This window comes from Plasmodium yoelii, assembly GCF_900002385.2.
Source record: "Plasmodium yoelii strain 17X genome assembly, chromosome: 13".
Classification (NCBI taxonomy): Eukaryota; Apicomplexa; class Aconoidasida; order Haemosporida; family Plasmodiidae; genus Plasmodium; species Plasmodium yoelii.
The window spans coordinates 227,582-252,949 of NC_036185.2; the positions used below are offsets into that span (position 1 = coordinate 227,582).

The 25,368-nt window shown below is 20.0% G+C and overlaps 7 protein-coding genes across 7 annotated transcripts; all 7 read right to left on the reverse strand.

Moving 5' to 3' along the window:
* Positions 1-2,384: 2,384 nt before the first annotated feature.
* PY17X_1300451 (PIR protein) lies at positions 2,385-3,478 on the reverse strand (the record flags this gene model as incomplete). Its single annotated transcript, XM_034637673.1, has 3 exons — positions 2,385-2,471; positions 2,576-3,355; positions 3,464-3,478. The coding sequence occupies 3 exons, from the start codon at positions 3,476-3,478 to the stop codon at positions 2,385-2,387; spliced, it is 882 nt and encodes a 293-aa protein (XP_034493611.1).
* A 2,813-nt stretch (positions 3,479-6,291) lies between these two features.
* Positions 6,292-7,296, reverse strand: PY17X_1300461 (PIR protein; the record flags this gene model as incomplete). The annotated part of the gene is made up of 3 exons (XM_034637674.1): positions 6,292-6,357; positions 6,445-7,161; positions 7,282-7,296. 3 exons carry the CDS (start codon positions 7,294-7,296, stop codon positions 6,292-6,294), a joined length of 798 nt encoding a protein of 265 aa, XP_034493612.1.
* A 2,385-nt stretch (positions 7,297-9,681) lies between these two features.
* On the reverse strand, positions 9,682-10,716 carry PY17X_1300471 (PIR protein; the record flags this gene model as incomplete). Its single annotated transcript, XM_022956950.1, has 3 exons — positions 9,682-9,747; positions 9,835-10,584; positions 10,702-10,716. 3 exons carry the CDS (start codon positions 10,714-10,716, stop codon positions 9,682-9,684), a joined length of 831 nt encoding a protein of 276 aa, XP_022813446.1.
* A 2,244-nt stretch (positions 10,717-12,960) lies between these two features.
* PY17X_1300481 (PIR protein) lies at positions 12,961-13,984 on the reverse strand (the record flags this gene model as incomplete). Its single annotated transcript, XM_034637675.1, has 3 exons — positions 12,961-13,026; positions 13,112-13,849; positions 13,970-13,984. The coding sequence occupies 3 exons, from the start codon at positions 13,982-13,984 to the stop codon at positions 12,961-12,963; spliced, it is 819 nt and encodes a 272-aa protein (XP_034493613.1).
* Positions 13,985-16,358: 2,374 nt separating this feature from the next.
* On the reverse strand, positions 16,359-17,496 carry PY17X_1300491 (PIR protein; the record flags this gene model as incomplete). Its single annotated transcript, XM_022956952.1, has 3 exons — positions 16,359-16,445; positions 16,550-17,359; positions 17,482-17,496. 3 exons carry the CDS (start codon positions 17,494-17,496, stop codon positions 16,359-16,361), a joined length of 912 nt encoding a protein of 303 aa, XP_022813448.1.
* A 2,884-nt stretch (positions 17,497-20,380) lies between these two features.
* Positions 20,381-21,476, reverse strand: PY17X_1300500 (PIR protein; the record flags this gene model as incomplete). Its single annotated transcript, XM_022956953.1, has 3 exons — positions 20,381-20,473; positions 20,560-21,330; positions 21,462-21,476. The coding sequence occupies 3 exons, from the start codon at positions 21,474-21,476 to the stop codon at positions 20,381-20,383; spliced, it is 879 nt and encodes a 292-aa protein (XP_022813449.1).
* A 2,479-nt stretch (positions 21,477-23,955) lies between these two features.
* Positions 23,956-24,857, reverse strand: PY17X_1300600 (fam-b protein; the record flags this gene model as incomplete). Its single annotated transcript, XM_022956954.1, has 2 exons — positions 23,956-24,627; positions 24,792-24,857. 2 exons carry the CDS (start codon positions 24,855-24,857, stop codon positions 23,956-23,958), a joined length of 738 nt encoding a protein of 245 aa, XP_022813450.1.
* Positions 24,858-25,368: the final 511 nt, after the last annotated feature.

A 25,368-nucleotide genomic window follows, 5' to 3' on the forward strand; every position in this document is an offset into this window, starting at 1 on the left:
AATTGAGTAAAATAATCCTGCTTTATATACACTGTCCCCAATATGTGACGCAAATACTTTAACCCTATATATAAAAAATGTCTGTAGTTAAGTATATTATATGTTTTTCAATAATTAAATTAATATAGAATAATAAAATAATATTATTACTAAAGAAAGGTTTTATTTCTGTTTATTATAATTATTTAAATTACCTTAAATAGAGGGTTGCTTAATACATTTTTGATTAAATATAGATATTATGGATTTTATACAAAAAAGACTATTATTAATAAAATGTGGTATAGCTTTATTATAAAAATGAATATACATTTATAATGAATTTAAAGTATGTTTGAACATAGAAAAGAAATATATTTATATCTTATGTTTTAATGGTCACCCTTCTAAAACTTAAATACTGTATATATCTAAAAAATAAAAAATTATATTATTACTATAATCCTTAAAAGTATATAAATAGTCGCTTTTTAAAATATATTAAATTTATATATACCTGTTTCTTATTATATATAATATAGTTTTTTTTAAAATTATAATATTTTCAAATTAAGTTACATGCTTCAGTTTCTATGCAAATTACATAATTTATATTTTTTTTATTTAATATAAATAAATTCGTAATTTATTTTAATGAGTCTTATAACATTATTTTTATTTCTATATACTTCAATTTATAAATATTCCGTATTAGATAATTATAGAATATGTTTCTCGTATCATTTCCATAGTTTAAAACGCCAATTAGTACTGAATCAGTACTTATGCTATTTATAAGCTTAAATAAGTCTTTGAATATAGATTGTTTTAAAAATAATACTTAGTAAATATTAAATATTAGCATATAAATAAGTATTGATGAAAATTTTAAGTATAATAGAAAATTATATGTATTAGGTTGGTATATTGCACTTTGAGAGGAGAGAGATAGATATCTTTGCTCTTTTAATATATAAATTTAGATAAATATTCGCTATATGTTCTGTATAGTTAATTTTATCTTATATATTTTATTGTTATAGTTATCAATGTATATACATTCAAATAGTTTATTAAAAGATCTATATTATATTAATTTTATGATAAAACAATGCTATTTGTAATTAAAGATTATTTATTAAACAATTATAATATAATACGTGTTAATATGAAATAATAAAAAGACTATTGATGTTAATTGAGTTTTTAACCTTTTCTTTATTTATCCAGTTTTTTAGAATATAAAACTACAAATCCCAAATTGTATCTTTAACAAAATATATAAAAATTATATCATTATAATGTATTATTATGTGTCTTTTCGATAATATTAATATTTAATTATATGAAGGTTTCACAATAAAATAATATTTCAATATTAGTTATTGAATAATATTTTACCAGTTTATATGTATAGGTATATAACATTAACGTTATTCTATCTATCATATTATTTATAATTATTAGAACAAAATATGATAAAAAAAATTATTAATATACTTATATTTTATTTTTTAACAATTCTAAATGTAATATATTTATACTTAAAAACTATAAAGTTCAAAATTAATAGTGATTAATCTAATATTATACCTTTATGGTAAATAAATTAAAATATATATAACTATTTCTATAATTTGAATTTTAAACTCTAGGATAAATGAAACTATATATGATCGAAAATTAAAAGGATAGTATACATCTATCTATAATTTAATTTATTATTAATATGAATATTTTTATTGATTATTAAAAATGTTAGATGCATAAAATGCCTTTTATAGATAACGCTGTATTATCGATTCTATATCGATATTTTATGAATCTATATTATTACAGTTCAGTTGGATAACATGATTTAAATCAAAATAAATATGACAAAAGTTATAAGTTTTACTAAATAAAATGTTTCATAACCAAATAAACATTTTATTTTATACATAATTCAATATAGCCCCTGATTAACAAATTTTATATAATAGACAATTATGATATAGCATAATATGAATTCATATATAATCAATATCTATATTAATATATACAATATAGACATTTTATTTTAATCATATTAAATTGACATGAACACTCAATTTATTGTATTATAATATATGAAAAAATTTTATGTGACACATTTCATATTAATGTATATGTTCCTTTTTGGGGGCATATTTTACTTTTGAATTTAATCATGTGATTAAATATACGGAATTATAAATATATTAAATTAGTGTTCAAATTATAAAAAATTAAATAAAGATATAATACTTAGCCCTAACCCGAATGTGGGGTCCACAACATAAAAACTATATAAAAATTATGCAAAAATTATTCCCCAATAGACAGTTTCTTAAAATATGTTAATCATTATTATTATTCCTAAATTGCCACTCTCTTCGAATCATATGCTAATGATTCATTCTCTTCTTTATATTTTTTACCTTTTCTCTTAATTTTTGTTTTTGAAATCGTTTCCGAAATCCAAATAGTGAATACTAATATAAAAATGGTAAACATATTATTTTTTTGTTAACGTTTGGATATATATAATGAAAATAATATTTTTAAACGCTATATTTTTTAACTCATTATTATTTACCTTATAAGAAATTCCTAAAAAAAATGCTATTGCACCAAATATCGATAAAACTGTAAAGAACTTGCTTCCTATCGACGAACTTGATGATGTATCTCCAGATCTTAGTGCAGAAATGTTTGATGTTATCTCTGGAAGGGATTTAGTATTTTTACATTTATCTTTTATATTAGCATAATCAGTTGATAAAGCAGACAATATTTGTTTATATGAATTGCCATCAGCATTATTATAATGTCCATTAAGTTCTTGATATTTTTTAACAAAATCATTCGCATTATCTGACAGTTTGTCATTTGAATTCGTTTCAATATTACCATACATATTACATATTAATTTGGATGCATCATAAAATTTAGACAGATCTTCAATATTAGTATTCAACAAATCATTTTTTGTATTTAAGACTTCATTAAGTTCTGTAAATTTACTGGAATCATTTATAAATTTTTCATATTTATTATTATTTTTTACATGATTAGTATAAAAATCGTTTATTTTGGTGGTACTATGCGTTGTGCTTTGATTTAATTGATTACTAAGCCATGAAATAATATATAGAAAAAATGCATTAGTATTATTTTTATCATAACTTTTATCGTGGGATATAGTAAAATATTGTCCAAGTAACCATAAAAATCCAATCGTAATCTTTTCAAGTTCAGAATTGCAGTTTTCTTTAGGGCAGTAATTTTTGAAATCACTAATTTTTGTTAGTTCAACATTTGCTTTTCCATTTAATTCATCGGGTAAATGCTTCCTCAAAAGATCTAATTTTCCACACTAAAAAAACATTTAAAAAAAATTGATAAAAATATGTATTAAGAAAATGTTATTAAAATAAAACTTAATGAAGTTTATAGGAACTATAATATCAAAAAGTGTACATACTAGAGTATTATTCATTATGATGGAATGTAATTTATAATCTCTAGGTTAAAGGGTATCATATTATATATATATATATATACTAAAATAGGTAATACAATTATTTAACCCTATATATAGCAATTATCTGTAAATAAAAATATTTTTATTATTCTTAATTTCAATTTAAAGATAATATAGAACAATATATACTTTTATGGAACTTAAATTCCCATAAATTAGGATTGTTTAATACATTTTTTACCATATGTATAGATAATACAATTCTGCATGAATTGTTATCCTTAATAACACTTATATGAGCATTATTATAAAAATTAAAGTAACATTGTAATGGGTTTAAAATATATATTCTTATACATTTGCTTTAATATAGAAAATAAACGTCATTTCTTTTGTTTTAATAAATGGTACCCCAAAACTAATATACTGAAAAAATCGAAACTGTTAAGAAATTTATTATTACTATAATCCTTAAAAGTATATAAATAGTAATTTTTTAAAATATATTAAATATTTATATACTTGTTTCTTATAATATATACCAACATTTTATTAAAATTATAACATTTACAAATTAAGTTTAATGCTCCATTTTCTATGCAAATTACATAATTTTAATATTAGTTTTAATTAATATATATACATTCCAATTATATTTTAACATTTTCAATAACTTTATTTTTATTCCTACATATTCCAATTTATAAATATACCTTATTGAGTAATTTTATAATATATTTTGCACATCTTTCCCACGGTTTAAAACGAGAATTAGCACTGACACGTATTTATTATGTTATTTATAAGCTTAAATAATACTTTAAAGCATTTTTTTTTAAATCATACTTAGAAATATTAAATATTACCATATAAATACCTTCTGATGAAATTTTAAAGTATAATAAAAACTAAATGTAATTAAGTTGTTATCTTACCCTTTGAGAGGAGAGAGATAAGGGAAGTATGCTTTTTTAAGACAAGGATGTAGTCATATAAGATTTACTTATTCTACATAGTTTAATTATATTTTTTACCATTAAACCTTTTAACTTATGTATGTATATATTAAAATTATTCATTAAAAATAACTTAGAATTATTACTTTTCTAAATATATAGTTTGCTTTTATATTTTATAATAAACTATATTTACTTCTATGATGAAAAACTATAAAATTATTAATATTATTTTTCTTGGTATTGTTAATTCTAATATCAGCACATTAACAAAATACTAAGTCGGAATTGTATTATTTCATTTGATGTTTTGTCCATACAATTTTAATTTTATCATACCTTTAATAATATATATAATTAATATATATCAACGTATTCAAATCAAATGAATTTAATAATTTGTTCGTATTTAATACTTTATCTATTGTTATTACTATTATTATTGTTACTGTTAGATCACTGTATAGTATAACGGAATAATTAATGCCCTTAATATAAATACTTTAAATCAATGTATGATATGTCCGTGATTCATTGTTTAAAGTATAACATTTTGTAACATATATACTACCTCGTAAAACGATATATTTATAATACATATTTATTAATTTATATATTATAACCTAATAAAAATAATATTAGTTCAAATTAAATTAATATTATTTGCCTTTTCGAAAAAATTAATATTAGTATTTAATTATATGAAGTTTCCACAATAAAACAATATTTCAATATTAATTATTGGTATTTTATTAGATTATGTACATAGGCATATAATAATAACGTTAATTTTATATAACATGTTTTTTATAAGTATTATAACAAACTATAACATAAAATTTTATTATATACATATATTTTATTTTTTAACTATTTAAAAATATAATTTATTAATACTTCAAAACAATAAAGTTTAAAAATTAATAGTGATTAATATATTATAATACCTTTATGATAAATAAATTAATGTATATAGAACTATCCCTATTATTTGAATTTAAAACTTTAGCATAAAATGAAACTATATATAATCGAAAGTTAAAAGGATAGTAAGTCTATATCTAAAATATAATTTTTTATTAATATGTATATTTTTATTATATTATAAAAAATGTTAGATGCATAAAACATCTTTTATAGATATTGTTATATTGTCGATTCTCGATCGATATTTATGAATCCATATTTTATGACTATCTATTATATATTTTTGATATGTTTAATTAATCTTAAAAATACACATGTTAATATAAATATATATTGTAATTTAGATGCATATTCAAAATAAATCTAATTATAATTATACTCTGATATATAAAATTATCATACTGTTCGGTTATAAAAATACGATTTAAATTAAAATAAATATGATACAAATAATACGTTTTACTAAATAAAATGTTTCGTCAAATAAAGAAATATATTATGATATGCATAATTCATTATAATTATGATTAACAACCTTTATATAATAAATAATTATGATATATCATAATATGAATTAATATAAGCAATATATACATTTTATTTTAATCATATTAAATATATGTTAACACTCAATTATATATATTATAACTTATGAAAAAAAGTTATATGGTCCTTTTCATATTAACTTGTGCCCCCTTTTTTGTTGCATATTTGGCTTTTGAATTTCACCTCGTGATTAAACATACGGAATGACACATATATTTAATTAGCGTTCAAATAATAAAAAATTAAATGCAATATAATACTTAGCCCTAACCCGAATATGGATCCCACAACATAAAAACTATATAAAAATTATGCAAAAATTACTTCGAAATAGACAATTTCTTAACAAAATTAATCATTATTAATATTTGAATAATATATTAATTATCAGTTTCTTCTTTATTTTTTTAACATTTCTCTTAAATGTTGTTTTTGAGATCGTTTCCGAAATCCAAATAACGAATACTAATATAAAATGTTAAGAAGTATACGATTTATTTGTTAAAATCTGCATATATAATGAAAATAATTTTTAATTTCCTTATTATTTACCTTATAAGAAACTCCCAATAAAATTGATGATGCAACAAATATAATTGCAATTGTAATTAGTGTATTTTTTGTTACTGAATTTCGTGGACAAGCTACAACTGATGGGGCATTATTACACCAATTACTATTATAATTACTATCAAAATTTTTATAATCATTTGATAAACTAGACCATAGTTGTAAATAAGAACTTCCTTTAGTAATATCCAAAGTATTTTTAACTTTTTCACATTTTTCAAAAAATTCTCCAGCATTTTCTAAACATGTCTTGCATTCGCTGATTTCATCAATTTCACTATACATGTTACATAATGATTTAAATGCATCATAAAAATTAGATATATCTTTAATATCAATATCCATCGATTTTATTTTATTTCCTATATCATCCATATTAATATCATTAGGTATATTCCCCTTATAACAACTATTTTTTTCTATATTTTCAGTATAAAAATCGTATAATTTGGTGATTTCATTTTCTTTTTTTTGATTTAGTTTGTAACTTAACCATAAAATAGCGTATTCAATAATTTTATCATTTTCTAAATTTTCAAGTGTATTTAGTAACATTATAAAACCAGAGATAATCTTTTCTTCATCACTACTACATGTATTATCAGGGCAATACAAACTTAATAACCTCCCAGAAGCATCGTTTCCCGAGTTGTTCAGATCACCATCAAAATATTTATCGATCGAATTAATTGATTCACACTACGAATATATTTTACGAATTAAACAAAAAAATGTATTAACATAAATGGTACTATAATTAAAATTAATATAATTTGTAGTAATACAACATACGAATAATATAAGAAAAAGGATATATACCACTTTAGAATTCATTATAATGAAATTTTGTTATAATTTGGAGATTATGGGGGGTGATGTTGTTTATATATATTGCATAGAATATATGGTATATTTACTCAAGATCTTTACATAGCAGTTATCTTTCGTTAGACATATTCTTAATTTTAATTTCATATAAAATAATAATACATTAGTATTACTAAAATATTATACTTATTTTATGACATTTAGCTAAATTATCTTAAATAGAGAGTTGCTTATACACTTTTCCATATGTATATATGATGCATTTTATACAAAAAATACTATTCTTACTAACATTTGGTATAACTTTATTATAAAAATGGATATAATTTTATAATTAATTTAAAAAATATATACATATGCTTTAATATAGAACACAACGTCATAAAACTCAAATACTGCACGAATATAAAAAATTAAGAAAGTTATTATTATTACAATCCTTAAAGTATATAAATAGTAATTTTTTAAATATATTAAATTTGTATATACTTGTTTCTTATAATATATATTATAGTTTTTTCTAAAATAATAGCATTTTAAAATTTAGTTACATGCTCCACTTTCTATGCAAAATATATAAATTTATATTATTTTTATTTAATATAGATAAATTAAAAAATAATTTTAATGCTTTAAATAACTTTATTTTTATTCCTACATATTCCAATTGCGAAGTATTCTCTATTGGGTAATTTTATAATATTTTTTACGCATAATTTCCACTCTCTAAAACAACAATTAGCACTGAACCCATACTTATTAATATATTTATAAGATTAAATAAATCTTTGAATGTAGATTGATTTTAAAATAATACATAGTAAATATTAAATATTAACATATAAATAAGTATTGATGCACAATTTAAAGCATAATAGAAACCTATGCGTAATTAAGTTGTTAAATTGCCCTTTAAGAGGAGAGAGATAAGATATATTAGCTATTTTAATATATAAATTTATATAAATATTCTTTAAATGCTCTGCATTGTTCATTCTTATCTTATATATTTTATTGTTATAGTTATCAATGGATATACATTCAAATAATTTATTAAAAGTTCTATATTTTATTAATTATATGGTAACGTAATGTTTTAGATTAAAAATGATTATTCAATAAAAACTAATAATATAATAAGAGTTAATATGGAAAAATAAAAAGGCTTTTAACATGAATTGAGTCTTTATAATTTTCTCCATGGATCCAAATTTTTATAATATAAAACCACATATCCCAAAGTGGATCTTTAACAATATATATAACATTGATATCTTTATAATGTATTATTATTTGTCTTTTCGATAATATTAATGTTATTACATGAAGGTTTCACAATAAAATAATATTTCAATATTAGTTATTAATAGAGTATTTTATTAAATTATATGTATAAGCATATAATAATAACGTATTATATTTATCATATTATTTATAATTACTAGAACTATAACATTAAATTTTATTAATATAATTATATTTTATTTTTTAAATATTTTAAAATATTATTTATTTATATCTCAAAATATAAAATTTAAAAATTAATAGTGATTAATCTATTATTATACCTTATGATAATTAAATTAATATATATATATAACTATTCCTACCAATATAAATTAGAACATTAGCATAAATTCAAATTTTTGAAATGAAAAAAATGAGTATTATATATATTTATAATTTATAAATTTATTATAATATATCTATAGTACATTTTTTATGTATTACTAAAAATGTTAGATCCATAAAATGCCTTTTATAGATAACGTTGTATTTTCGATTTTCGATCGATATTTCATGCATCTATATTTTATGAATATCTATTATTACAGTTCAGTTGGATAACATGATTTAAATTAAAATAAATATGATACAAGTTATAAGTTTTACTAAATAAGATTTTCATTAAATAAAAAAACATATTATTATATGCATAATTCAATATAGCTCTGGGTTATCAAGACTTATATAATAGGCAATTATGATATATATAATATGAATTCATATATAGCAGATATCTATATTAATATATGCAATATAGACATTTTATTTTAATCATATAAAATCGGCATGAACACCCAATTATATATATTATAACTTATAAATATGTTATGTAACCCCTTTCATATTAATGACAATACCCATTTGGGGGGTACATATTTTGAAAATAATTTTGTGATTAAACATACGGAATGATACATATATTTAATTAGTGTTCGAATTATAAAAAATTAAATAAGATATAATATTTAGCCCTAACCCCAATATGGGTTCCACAACATAAAAACTATATAAAAATTATGCAAAAATTACTTCGAAATAGACAGTTTCTTAAAAAAATTAATCATTATTAATATTTGAATAATATATTAATTATCAGTTTCTTCTTTATTTTTTTAACATTTCTCTTAAATGTTGTTTTTGAGATCGTTTCCGAAAACCAAATAACGAATACTAATATAAAATGTTAAGAAGTATACGATTTATTTGCTAAAATTTGCATATATAATGAAAATAATTTTTAATTTCCTTATTATTTACCTTATAAGAAACTCCCAATAAAATTGATGCTGCAACAAATATAATTGCAATTGTAATTAGTATATTTTTTGTTACTGAACTTCGTGGGCAAGCTACAAATGGTGAGACATTATTACATCCAACATTCTCATATTTATTTTCTAAATTTTTATAATCATTTGATAAACTCGACAATAGTTGAAAATAAGAACTTCCTTTATTAATATTTAAAGCATTTTTAAGTTTTTCATATTTTTCAAAAAATTCTTCAGCATTTTCTAAACATGTTTTGCATTCAGTATTTTTTTCTGGATCAAGTTCAATATACATGTTACATAATGATTTAAATGCATCATAAAAATTAGATATATCTTTAATATCAATATTCATCGATTTTATTTTTTTACATATAACATCCTTTTTAATCTTACTATCACTATCAGTATCTATATTATCCTTATAACAACTATTTTTTTCTATATTTTCAGTATAAAAATCGTATAATTTGGTGGTTCCATTTTGTTTTTTTTGATTTAGTTTATAACTTAACCATAAAATAGCATATTCAGCAAGTTTATCACTCTCTAAATCGTCATCATTAATACCCTCAAATAATTTTAGTAATGCTATAAAATCAGAGATAAGTTTTGGGACATCACTACTACAGTTATTACTAGGTAAAATTGCATTTAATAAACCCCCATAAAATTTTTCTCCCCCGGTTTTCGGATCATCATCAAAAGATTGATCGATCAAATTAATTGATTCACACTACGAATATATTTTACGAATTAAACAAAAAATGTATTAATATAAATGTTACTAAAATTAAAATTAATATAATTTATAGGAATGCAACATACGAATAATATAAGAACATGATAATACCAAATCCTTAGACATTATAATGAGATTCTGTTATTATTTGGAGATTATGCGGGGTGATGTTATTTATATATATTGTATAAAATATATGGTATATTTACTTAAGCTCTTTACATAGCAGTATATTTCGTTAGACATATTATTCTTAATTTTAACTTCATATAAAATAATAATACATTAGTATTACTAAAATCATATTATACTTATTTTATGACATTTAGCTAAACTATCTATCTTAAATAGAGAATTGCTTACACACTTTGACATATGTATATATGATGTATTTTATACAAAAAATACTATTCTTATTAACATTTGGTATAACTTTATTATAAAAATTAATATACTTTTATAATGAATTTAAAAAATATAACATATGCTTTAATATAGAACACAAACGTTATAAAACTTAAATAATGCACAAATATATAAATTTAAGAAAATTATTATTACAATCCTTAATGTATATAAATAATTATTTAATAAGATAGACTAAATACTTATACACTTGTTTCTAATACTATATACCATGTTTTATTAAAATTATTGTATTTACAAAGTTGTATTGTTCCATTTTCTATGCAAATCACACAAATTTATATTGTTTTTAATGAATGTAGATAAATTAAAAATTAATTTTAATGCGTTAAATAACTTTATTTTTATTCCAATATACTTCAATCTGTAAGTATGCCTTATTGGATAATTTTATAATATATTTTACGCATAATTTCCACGGTTTAAAACAATTAGCACTGAACCTGTATTTATTAATCTATTTATAAGCTTAAATAAGTCTTTAAGTTCATATTGTTTTTAAAATATACTTAGTAGATATTAAATATTAACATATAAATAACTATTATATAAATTTTAAAGTATAATAGAAAACTATGTTTGATTGTGTCATTATTTTACCCTTTAATAGGAGAGAGATAAGATATATTAGCTCTTTAATATATATATTTATATAAAGATTCGCTAAATATTATACATAATTTTATCTTATATATTATACTGTTATAGTTAATGTATATCATTCAAATAATTTATTAAAAATTCTATATTATATTAATTCTACAAAAAACAATTATAATATAATACGAGTTAACATGAATAATCAAATGGTATTTAACATGAATTGAGTCTTTAACCATTTCACTATTGATTCATATTTTTAGAATATAAAATCACATGTCCCTAATTGGATTTTTAACAAAATATATAACACCGATACCTTTATAATGTATTATTATGTGTCTTTTCGATCAAATTAATATTTAATTATATGAATTTTCCACAATAAAATAATATTTAATATAAGTTATTCGTAGAGTATTTTGTTATATTATATATATAGGCGTATAATAATAACGATATTCTATCTTTCATATTATTTATAATTATTAGAAAGAAATATGATTCGTAATTTTACTAATATACTTATATTTTTTCAAATAACTACTTATAATATAATTTATATATACTTCAAAACTACGAAGTTTAAAAATAAATAGTGATTAATCTAATATTATGCCTTATGATAAATAAATTGAAACGTATAAAACAACTTCTATTATTACTAATTAATTTTAATACAAACGTAAAATGCAAAGAGAGAATATAAACTACAATTAAAGCTTAAAAAATGTTAGAAGCATAATAATATTTTATAGATAATGTTGTATTGTCGATTCTCGACCAATATTTATTTATGAATATTTATTATTACAGTTCAATTGGTGTAATATAATTTAAATAAAAATAAATATAATACAAGTTATAAGTTTTACTAAATAAAATTTTCATAAAATAAAGAAACATATTATGATATGCATAATTCAATATAACCAAATATTAACTTTTATATAGGCAATTATGATATATCATAATATGAATTAATATATGCAATATAGACATTTTATTTTAATCATATTAAATCGACACGAACACTCAATTATATATATTATAACTTATAAATATGTTATGTAACCCCTTTCATATTAATGGCAGTACCCATTTGGGGGGTACATATTTTGAACATCATCTTGTGATTAAACATACGGAATGATACGTATATTTAATTAGCGTTCGAATTATAAAAAATTAAATGAAATATAATACTTAGCTCTAACCCGAATATGGGTTCCGCAACATAAAAACTATATAAAAATTATGCAAAAATTACTTCGAAATAGACAATTTCTTAAAATAAATCAATCGTCATATTCAGAATAATTTATTAATGATCAGTTTTCTTCTTTATTTTTTTAGCATTTCTCTTAAATGTTGTTTTTGAGATCGCTTCCGAAATCCAAATAACGAATACTAATATAAAATGTTAAGAAGCGTACGGTTGTTCGTTAATGTTTAGATATATACAATATTTTTTTTTTAATTCCTTATTATTTACCTTATAAGAAACTCCCAATAAAATTGATGCTGCAACAAATATAATTGCAATTGTAATTAGTGTATTTTTTGTTACTGAACTTCGTGGACAAGCTACAAGTGGTGAGACATTATTACATTCAGCATTATATTTACTTTCAAAAATGTGATAATCTATTGATAAACTAGACCACAGTTGAGAATATAAATATCCTTTAGTAATTTCAAAAGAATTTTTAAGTTTTTCATATTTTTCAAACAATTCTCCAGCATTTTCTAAACATGTTTTGCATTGAGTATTTTTTTCTGGACCAAGTTCACTATACATGTTAAATAATGATTTAAATGGATCATAAAAATTAGATATATCTTTAATATCCATATTCATCGATTTCATTTTTTTTTCTATAACACCCTTATTAATATTTTTACTAGTATCAGAAGTTATATGCTCATCATAACAACTATTTGTTTCTATATTATCAGTATAAAAATCGTTTAATATGGTCGTTTCATTTTGTTTTTTTTGATTTAGTTTATAACTTAACCATAAAATAGCGTATTCAACAAGTTTTTCACCATCTATATTTTCATCATCAAGCATATTTAGTAACATTATAAAACCAGCGATAATCTTTTGTTCATCACTACTACAGTTATTACCAGGGCAATACATACTTAAATAACCCCCAGAAGCATCTTTTCCCGTGTTGTTCGGATCATCAACAAAAAATTCATCAATCGTATTAATTGATTCCCACTACGAATATATTTTGCGAATTAAACAAAAGAATGTATTAATATAAATGTTACTAAAATTAAAATTAATATAATTTATAGGAATGTAACATACGAATAATATAAGAAAAAATATATATACCACTTTATAAGACATTATAATAAAATTCTGTTATAATTTAGAGATTATGCGGGGTGATGTTATTTATATATATTGTATAAAATATATGGTATATTTACTCAAGACATTTACATAGCAGTTATCTTTTGTTAGACATATTATTCTTAATTTTAACTTCATATAAAATAATAATACATTAGTATTACTAAAGTCATATTATACTTATTTTGTGCAATTTAGCTAAATTATCTTAAATATAGGGTTGCTTATACAATTTGTCATATGTATATATAATGCATTTTATACAAAAAATACTATTCTTACTAACATTTGGTATAACATTATTATAAAAATTAATATACTTTTATAATGAATTTAAAAAATACATACTTATAGATATGCTTTAATATAAAACACAAACAACGTCATAAAACTCAAATACTGCACAAATATAAAAAATTAAGAAAGTTATTATTAGAATCTTTAAAGTATATACTTATTTCTTTTAATATATATTATAGTTTTTTCTAAAATAATAGCATTTTCAAATTTAGTTACATGCTCCATTTTCTATACAAATTATATAAATTTATATTATTTTTATTTAATATAGATAAATTAAAAAATAATTTTAATGCGTTAAATAACTTGATTTTTATTCCTACATATTCCAATTGAGAAGTATTCTCTATTGGGTAATTTTATAATATTTTTTACGCGTAATTTCCACTCTCTAAAACAACAATTAGCACTGAACCCGTACTTATTAATATATTTATAAGATTAAATAAATCTTTGAATGTATATTGATTTTAAAATAATACATAGTAAATATTAAATATTAACACATAAATAAGTATTGATGCAAATTTTAAAGTATAATAGAAAGCTATGCGTAATTAGGTTGTTATATTCCCCTTTAAGAGAAGAGAGATAAGATATATTAGTCATTTTAATATATAAATTAAGTTGAATATTCGCTAAATGTTTTGCACTCCTCATTCTTATATTCTATATTTATTGTTATAGTTATCAATGTATGTACATTCAAATAATTTATTAAAAATTCTATATTTTATTAATTATATGATAACGTAATGTTTTAGATTAAAAAATGATTATTCAATAAAAACTAATAATATAATAAGAGTTAATATGGAATAATAAAATGACAGTTAACATGAATTGAGTCGTTATAATTTTCTCCATGGATCCAAATTTTTATAATATAAAACCACATTTCCCAAAAATTTTTAACAAAAATATAATCATTGATATCTTTATAATGTATTATTTGTCTTTTCGATAATATTAATGTTTAATTATATGAAGGTTCCACAATAAAACAATATTTCAATAATAATTATTGATAGAGAATTTTATTAAATTATATGTATAAGCATATTATAATAATGTATTATATCTATCATATTATTTATAATTATTATAACAAAATATAATTCGAAAATTTATTAATATACTTATATTATATTTTTTAACTATTTTAAAATATAATATATTTATACCTCAAAATATAAAATTTAAAAATTAATAGTGATTAATCTATTATTATACTTTATGATAATTAAATTAATATATATATAACTATTCCTATCAATATAGATTAGAACATTAATATAAATGCAAATTATTGAAATAAAAAAACTGATTATTATATATATTTATAATTTATAAATTTATTATAATATATCTATAGTACATTTTTTATGTATTACTAAAAATGTTAAATGCATAAAATGCCTTTTATAGATAACGTTGTATTTTCGATTCTCGATTGGTATTTCATGCATCTATATTTTATGAATATCCATTATTACAGTTCAGTTCGATAACATGATTTAAATCAAAATAAACATGATACAAGTTATAAGTTTTATTAAATAAAATTTTCACTAAATAAAAAAACATATTATGATATGCATAATTCAATATAGCTCTGGGTTATCAAGTTTTATATAATGAAAATTATGACATTGCATAATACAACTTCATATATATTCAACATTTATATTAATATATACAATATAGACATTTTGTTTTAATCATATTAAATCGGCATGAACACTCAATTATATATATTATAACTTATAAAACATGTTACGAAATTCATTAAATATTAGCTTATACCCCTTCTTGGTTGCATATTTGGACTTTTAATTTCATCTTGTGATTAAAAATACGGAATGAAACATATATTAAATTAGTGTTTAATTATAAAAATTAAATAAAGATATAATACTTAGCCCCAACCCTAATATGGGTTACATAAACACAACTCTGACCCACAACATAAAAATTATATAAAAATTACTCCTCAATAGACAGTTTATTATCGTATACCAATCATTATTATTATTCCTGAAATAATCATTACTCTTCGAATCATATATTAATGATTCATTCTCTTCTTTATATTTTTTAGTTTTTCTCTTAATTTTTGTTTTTGAAATCGTTTCCGAAATCCAAATAACGAATACTAATATAAAACGTTAAGAATCGTATTATTTTTTTGTTAACATTTGCATATATTTAATGAAAATAATATTTAAATGTAATATTTTTTAATTCCTTATTATTTACCTTGTAAGAAATTCCAATAAAGAATCCTATTGCACCAAATATTGATAAAACTATAAATAATTTGTTTGTTATCGACGAACTTGATGATGCAACTTCAGAAATTTGTCCAATACTTCCTACAGAAGTTTCTGCTTTTTCTATCGTTGGGAAGGATGAATTGGGACAATTAACAGTACATTTATTTTTAAAATTATCATAATCCTTTGATAGTGTATATAATAGTTTATCATATGAACTCTTTTCAGTAATACTAGAATCTCCCTTAAGTTTTTTATATTGTTCAACAAAATTTTTGGCAGAATTCAAATATTTCGTGCATTTTGGCTCCTGTTTATCAAATTCATAATGCATTGTACATAATGTAGTAAATGCATCATATAATTTAGATATATCTTTAATTTTCATATTCATCATATTTGTTTTATCTATAAGTTCCTTATAATTACTACACCCTATAACATTCGCTATAGGCTTTTTATAATTATTATCACCATTTGTATATATATCATAAAAAAATTGTAGACTCTGGTTTTCTGTATTTTCGATTCGGCTTAACATTTTACTTAACCATATCATAATGTATTCAACAATATTGACGTTACTTTTTGCAACAGAATTAAACACAGAAGAATTCTCAAAGAATGCATCAAGCAAATATAAACATCCAGCATTAATTTTGTTGAGATTATTATCACATTCGTTACTATTACAATACCTTTTAAAATGTTCTTCATTCATAGTAAATTGATAGTTTCTACTACTGTCTAATCTATCGGAAAACGAGTTCCTTACAGAAAGGAGTATTCCACACTAAGAAAGTATTTAAAAACAATTAACAAAAACGCGAGTTATTAAAATAAAGTTTAATGATATTTATATATAATACAATATCAAAAAATGTAAAGGAAATTATTATTAAAAAATGCATATACCACTTCTTTATCCATTGTGATTAAATTTCATTTTATATTTGTAAATTGAGTAGAATCATGCTATTTTATATAAGCTGCCTCAAATATGTGATGCTAATACTTTAACCCTATATATAACAACTGTCTGTAGTTAAATATATTATAACTTTTTAATAATTAAATTATTATACATAATAAAATAATATTATTACTAAAGAGAATTTACATTTATGTTTATCATAATTACCTAAATTACCTTAAATAGAGAGTTGCTTAATACATTTTAGTTAAATATATATATAATGAATTTTATACAAAAAATGCTGTTCTTACTAGAATCTGGTACAACTTTATTATAAAAATGGATATACTTTTATAAATAATTTAAAGTATGTTTGAACATAGGAAAAGAATATATTTATATCTTCTATTTTAATGATTTCAATTCTAAAACTTAAATACTGTATAAATCTAAAAAATAAAAAATTATATTATTACTATAATCCCTAAAAGTATATAAATAGTAATTTTTTAAAATATAATAAATATTTATATAGTTATTTCAAATACTATATACCATGTTTAATTAAAATTATATTATTTTCGAATTAAGTTGCATTGTTCCCTTTTTTAATTGAATATAAATAATTTTAATATTATTTTATTTAATATAGATAACTTTACAATCTATGTTAATGAGTCCAATAACTTTATTTTTATTCTTATATAATTAAATTTAGAAATATACCTTATTAGATAATTTTATAATATATTTTGCACATATTTCTCACGGTTTAAAACGACAACTAGCACTGGTCCCGTATTTATATGCTTAAATAAAACTTTTAATGCATATTGCTTTTAAAATGATACTTAGTAGATATTAATTATTAACATATAAATAACTATTGATGCAAATTTTTAAGTATAATATAAAACTATGCGTAATTAAATTGTTACATTTACATTTTAGATAGGAGAGATAAGGGAATTATACTTTTTTAAGACAAGGATATAGCCATATTAAATTTACCTATTCTATATAGCTAATTATGTATTGTATTCCTTTAACATTAAAGCTTTCAATTCGTGTATACATTAAAAATGCCTTATAATTATTTTCTAAATATACAGTTTGCTTTTATATTTTATAATAAACTATATTTTTAAGAAAACTATATAATTATTAATATTACTTTGCTTGGTAGCGTTAATTCTAATATTATAGCATTAAATCTTACTTAAATAAGTGTTATAATATTTCATATGATATTTTATACGTATATTATAATATTATCAAATGTTTAAGAATATGTATAATGAATTTATACCCATGTAATGTATCAAATTAACATAATACATTTGCTCGTATTTAATATTTTATCTATTGTTATTACTATTGTGATGCTGATATATCACTGTATAGTACAACGAAATAATTAATGCGCTTAATAAAAATACTTTAAATCAGTGTATAATATTTCCTCGTTTCATAGTTTTTAAATTAAGTATTTTAGAACATATATTATTTCGCAATAACAATATATTTAAATTATAAATTTATAGTTTTTATATACATAATAACCTAATAAAAATATTATTAGTTCAAATTAATTATTACATACTTTTTATATATACTTTTCATTAATATATAATTGTATGCTTCCTAAATTTAACATATTTCAATATTATTTATTGGTATAACATTTTACTAGTTTATATGTATAGGCATATAATATAACGCTATTCTATATATCATATTATTTATAATTATTAGAACAAGCTATAATATTAAATTTTATTAATATACTTATATTTTTTCTTTTAACTATTTTAAATATATTTATACCTCAAAACTATAAAGTTTAAAAATTAATAGTTAATAATTTAATATTATACCTTTATAGAAAATAAATTAATGTATATAAAAATATGTCTATAATTTGAATTTAAAATATTAGGATAAAATTATACTATATATAATCGAAAGTTAAAAGGATAATATGCATATATCTATAATTTTATTTTTTATTAATATGCATATTCTTATTGATTATTAAAAATGTTAGATGCATAAAACATCTTTTATAGATATCGTTGTATTGTCGAATCCCGATCGATGTTTTATGAATCTATATTTTATGATTATCTATTATATATTGGTAATATGGTTAATTAATCTTAAAAGCACACATATTAATATGAAGGTATTTTATAATGTAGGAAATTGTTCCAAATGAATCTAATTATAATTTATACTATAATATATAATATTATTATACTTTTCGGCTATCAAAATACAATTTAAATTAAAACAAATGATACAAATAATAAGTTTTACTAAATAAAATGTTTTATCAAATAAAGAAACATATTATGTTATGCATAGTTCGATGTAACCACATATTAACAAATTTTATATAATGGGAATTATGATATAGCAAATATCTATATTAATATATGCAATATAGATATTTTTTTTAACCATATTAAATCGGCATGAACACTCAATTATATATATTATAACTTATAAAATATGTTATGTAACCCCTTTCAGATTAATGGAAGTACTCCTTTTGGGGGTACATATTTGGACTTCATCTCGATATTAAACATATGGGTATAGTACATATATTTAATTATTGTTCAAATTATAAAAAATTAAATACATGTAATACTTAACCCTAACCCGAATATGGGTTTCACAAACACAACTTCAATCCTGATTCACAACATAAAAACTATATAAAAATTATGCAAAAACTGTACAAACATATAACATTATATTTAACTGGTTATATTATTTAATTATTCTTATAAACCACAAAATTATGGTCAAAATTACTTATTTCAAAATAGACAATTTCTTAAAATATATCAACCATTATTGCTATTTCTGAAATAGCCACTTCTCTTCGAATCATATATTAATGGTCCATTCCTTCTTTATTTTTTTTAGCTTTTTCCTTAAATATTGTTTTTTAGATCTTTTCCGAAATCCAAATAACGAATACTAATATAAAATGTTAAGAAACGTATGATTTGTTTATTATTGTTTCCATATATATAATGAAAAAAAAATTTTAATTCCTTAATTACCTTATAATAAATTCCTATAAAAAATGTTATTGCACCAAACATCAATAAAAATATAAAAAAATAGTTTATTATCAACGAAGTTAATGATGTAAATCCATATTTTTGTGTATAAATCTTTGTTTTTATCGCTGGAAGAGATGAACTATCGTCATATTTCTTTTTAAAATTATCATAATCAGTTGATAAAGTATATAATACTTTAATATATAAACGATTTTTAGTAATATTAGGATCTTTGATAGCTTCTTCATATTTTTCAACAAACTTATTTGCATCTTCTGTGAAATCTAGCTTGTGTTCATCAGAGTTACTATACATATTACATAATGATGTTAATGCATCATATAATTTAGATATAATGTTCTTATCCATACTTAAAAAATAATAATTTCTATCAATAAGATTCCTATAATTTTTATAACCAGTAACACCTTTTATTTCCTTTTTATAACTTTCGCCATTTTCTATAATTTTAGTATAAAATTCATTTATATTTTTTTCTCCATTTGTGGTTTTGTTTAACGTATAACTTAACCATATCATAATGTATTCAACAATATTGATATTACTTTTTGCAACAGACACAAAATAATCAGAATTCTTAAATAATTCATTAAAAAAAAATAAACATGCAGCATTAATTTTATCGGTATCCTTATCACATTTTCCATCAGTACAATACATTTTGAAATTTGTATCATCTTTAAATTTATATTTTCCATCATTCGAATCATATTCAAAATTCGTCGTTACATAACGGAAGTTATTACACTAAGAAAACATTTAAAAACATGATTAGAAATGTGTGTTATTGAAAATTTTATTAAAGTTTAATGATATTTATATATAATACAATATCAAAAAATGTAAAGGAAAACATTATTATTAAAAAATCCATATACCATATACCCAGTCATTGTGATGATATTTTATTTTTGATTTGTAAATTGAGTAAAAGCATGATGTTTTATATACACTGCATCAAATATGTGACGAAATAATTTAACCTTATATATAACAACTGTCTGTAGTTAAATATATTAAAAGTTTTTCAATAATTAATATAAAATAATATTATTACTAATGAAATCCTGCATTCCTGGTTTATGATAATTAGCTAATTCACCTTAAATGTAGGGTTGTTTAATACATTTTTTATAATATGTATATAAATTTACACATAAAATTATTATTCTTAATACCTTTCGGTATAATCCTATCACAAACTTATAGTGGCATTGTAATGAGTTTAAAATCTATTTTCTTATACATATGCCTTAATAAAGAAAATAAACAATACCAGATCTTTTGTTTTAATAAATGACACCCAAAAACTAATATACTGCACAAATCGAAACAATTGAGAAATATGTTATTGCTATAATCCTTAAAAGCATATAAATATTATTTAATAAGATCGATTAAATTTTTATGTACTTGTTTCTTATAACATATAATATAGTTTTTCAAAAATTATAGTATTTTCAAATTAAGTTATGTTACTTCTCTATCCAAATTATATAAATTGATATTATTTTTAATGAATAGAGATAAATTAAAAAAAAATTTAACGCATTAAATAACCTTTTTTAATTCGTATATACTTCAATCTATATGTATACCTTATTGGGAAATTTATATTTTATTTTATGCATAATTTCCGTTCTTTAAAACAATCAGCACTGAAGCCCTATTTATAAGCTTAAATAAGTTTTTATATGTAGATTGTTTTTAAAATAATACTTAGTAAATATTAAACATATATACCTACTGATGATATTTTAAAGTATAATAAAAAATATTTGTAAATAGGTTGTTATGTTGCCCTTTAAGAGGAGAGAGATAAGATATATTTCCTCTTTTAATATATAAATTTATATAAATATTCGTTAAATTTTCTCCATTGTTCATTTTTATCTTATATATTTTGTTGTTATATCTATCAGTGTATACACATTCAAATAATTTGTTAAAAGTTCTATATTTTATTAATTATATGGTAAAATAATGATAATATAACACGTGTTAATGTGGAATCATAAAATGGAATTTAACATGAATTGAGTATTTAACCCTTTCTTTATTTATCCAGTTTTTTATAATATAAAATCACATATCCCAAATTGGATCTTTAACAAAATATACAACATCGATATCTTTGTAATATATTATTATGCGTCTTTTCGATAAAATTAGTATTTAATTATATGGAGTTTCCACAATAAAACAATATTTCAATATTAATTATTGGTATTTTGCTGGATTATATGTATAGTCATATAATAACACATTTTATCTATCACATTATTTATAATTATTAAAGCAAAATATGGTACGTAATTTTATTAATATACTTATGATTTTTCAAATAACTACTTATAATATATTCCCAATTTATATATACCTCAAAATATAAAGTTTAAAAATTAATAGTGATTAATCTATTATTATACCTTTATAGTAAATAAATTAATGTATATGTAACTATTTCTATCAATATTAATTAAAACTTTAACATAAAATGATACTATATATAATCGAAAAATAAAAGGATTGTATACATATATCTGTAGTGTATTTTTTATGTATTACTAAAAATGTTAGAAGCATAATGATATTTTATAGATAACGTTGTATTATCGAATCTTGATGATATTTTATGAATATATATTATTACAGTTCAGTTGAATAACATTATTTGAATTAAAATCAATATGCTACAAACAATAAGTTTTACTAAAATATTTCACCAAATAAAGAAATGCATTGTGTTATTCATGATTCAATATAACTATGGGTTAGCATGTCTTATATAAAAGATAGTAAGTGTTCATATATATTATCAGCCCCAAATTACCAATAAATATATAATTCGAAGTTATAATATTACCACATTTAATATATATGAACAAATTAGACATAAGTATTATAACTTATAAAATATATTATGTATCCCATTTTTTGTTGCATACTTGGAATTTTGAACTTCATTTCGTGATTAAACATGCGGAATGGTACATATATTTAATTAGTATTCAAAGACAAATAAATATTATCGAATTATAAATAATTAAATAAAGAAATAACCCTAACCCAAAACATAGATCCATAGAACAAAACTATAAACCATAGTAAAGAACCCTAAACCCTCAATATAGCTTATAATTTTATAAATATGTTTAAATTAAGTTTATTTAAAATAATTATAAATACTAATTAAAAATGAATAAATTAAAATTCCATTAATATATCATATATATGCATGGAAATAAGAATAAATGGATTTTTAACAAACAATAAAAAAGGATGAATTAATTATATAACGTGATTATATATTAAATTAAAATCTATATAATAATAAAACATAATAATAAAGAGTGGTTATCTTGATTTTTTTTATATATTGGGTATTTTATATACTTTAAAGAATAATGTAACGTATTGATAACATCTAATAAATGTTTCAATAGAAACCGTTATACCTATAATAACAAATGGAATTTGAATCCACCCTGATAGTAGTATCGCCAAAGAAAGAAACATCATCAACAGTCCCCTCATTATTAATCCTTTGAGCATTTTGTTTAGCTTTTGTTTATTTTCAAAATGATTATTACTAAAATCGAACTGTTTATATTCTGTCTCCAAGGAATTTACTTCATTTTTCAATTGGTTATAATATTCACCTTCTGATACAGAATTATTTTCATATGTTTTAGTTATTCTTTTATCTCGTATATGTTTTATTGTTATTTCACTATCCCCGATATTATCAAGCTCCTTTTTTACTTCTTCTAATTCTGTTCGAAGTTCATTAACTAACTTTTTAGTTTTCTTATCTACATTATTTAAATCGGGTAATGTATTACTTTCGTTATGCTTCTTTATATGTGAATCTATAGCACTTCGAATATATATAATTTCTTCGTTATCATCATTATAGTCATTAAGTTGATTTTCAAGACTCAAAGTTGATTGATAAAAATCATTTAAATCGAAACGGTTATCTACATCTGCTAATATCCTATTATTTCTAAAGTTTGTTATATTCCTTTCAAGGTATAATTCCTGCAAAGAAATGAAATATTTATTAACATATGTATAACTAATTTAAAATGTTTCTTTAACTTAAGTGTTTTACCAATACATGAAACAATAATATAAGGTTAATGTGAAACAATAGATACGAAAACTATAATGAAATATTAATAATAAAATAATGTGTAACTTACATTTTTTGCATATTCAAAAGAACAAATAACAATTGAAAGAACATATTTCAAAATACTGATTCTCATGTTTAACTTTATTTATTAAATAAATTAAATAATATGTGTAATTTGAAATAATCTTGATAAATTGATATTTGTTCCCAAAATGGTAATATTTATTACTTTTTGTTCTAAATTTTATGAGTAAATGAATATATCTATAAAAAAACGGAACTTATTTCATTTATTAACTTTTTGCACTTTCTATAGAATTAATTAATGTAATGTTGTAATAAAATTCGTTATATTCATTAAAAGTATTTATGGATATAAATATTATATTTGTTTTCAAATAAATATTAATTCTTCTCTAAAAAATACACCATTTTTAATATTTTTATTATAAAAATATATATGTATATAATAATTTCCACTAAAATATATTTTTTGGAAAATTGTTACGCAAATAGACTTTTAATATAATTTATAATATATTGATATATTTAATGACATGGTTCTAATATTTTATAAACTTGTATTTTCCTATTATTTTTTACATACGAACAAATTAATAAACATCAATTAAAAAATAAAATAT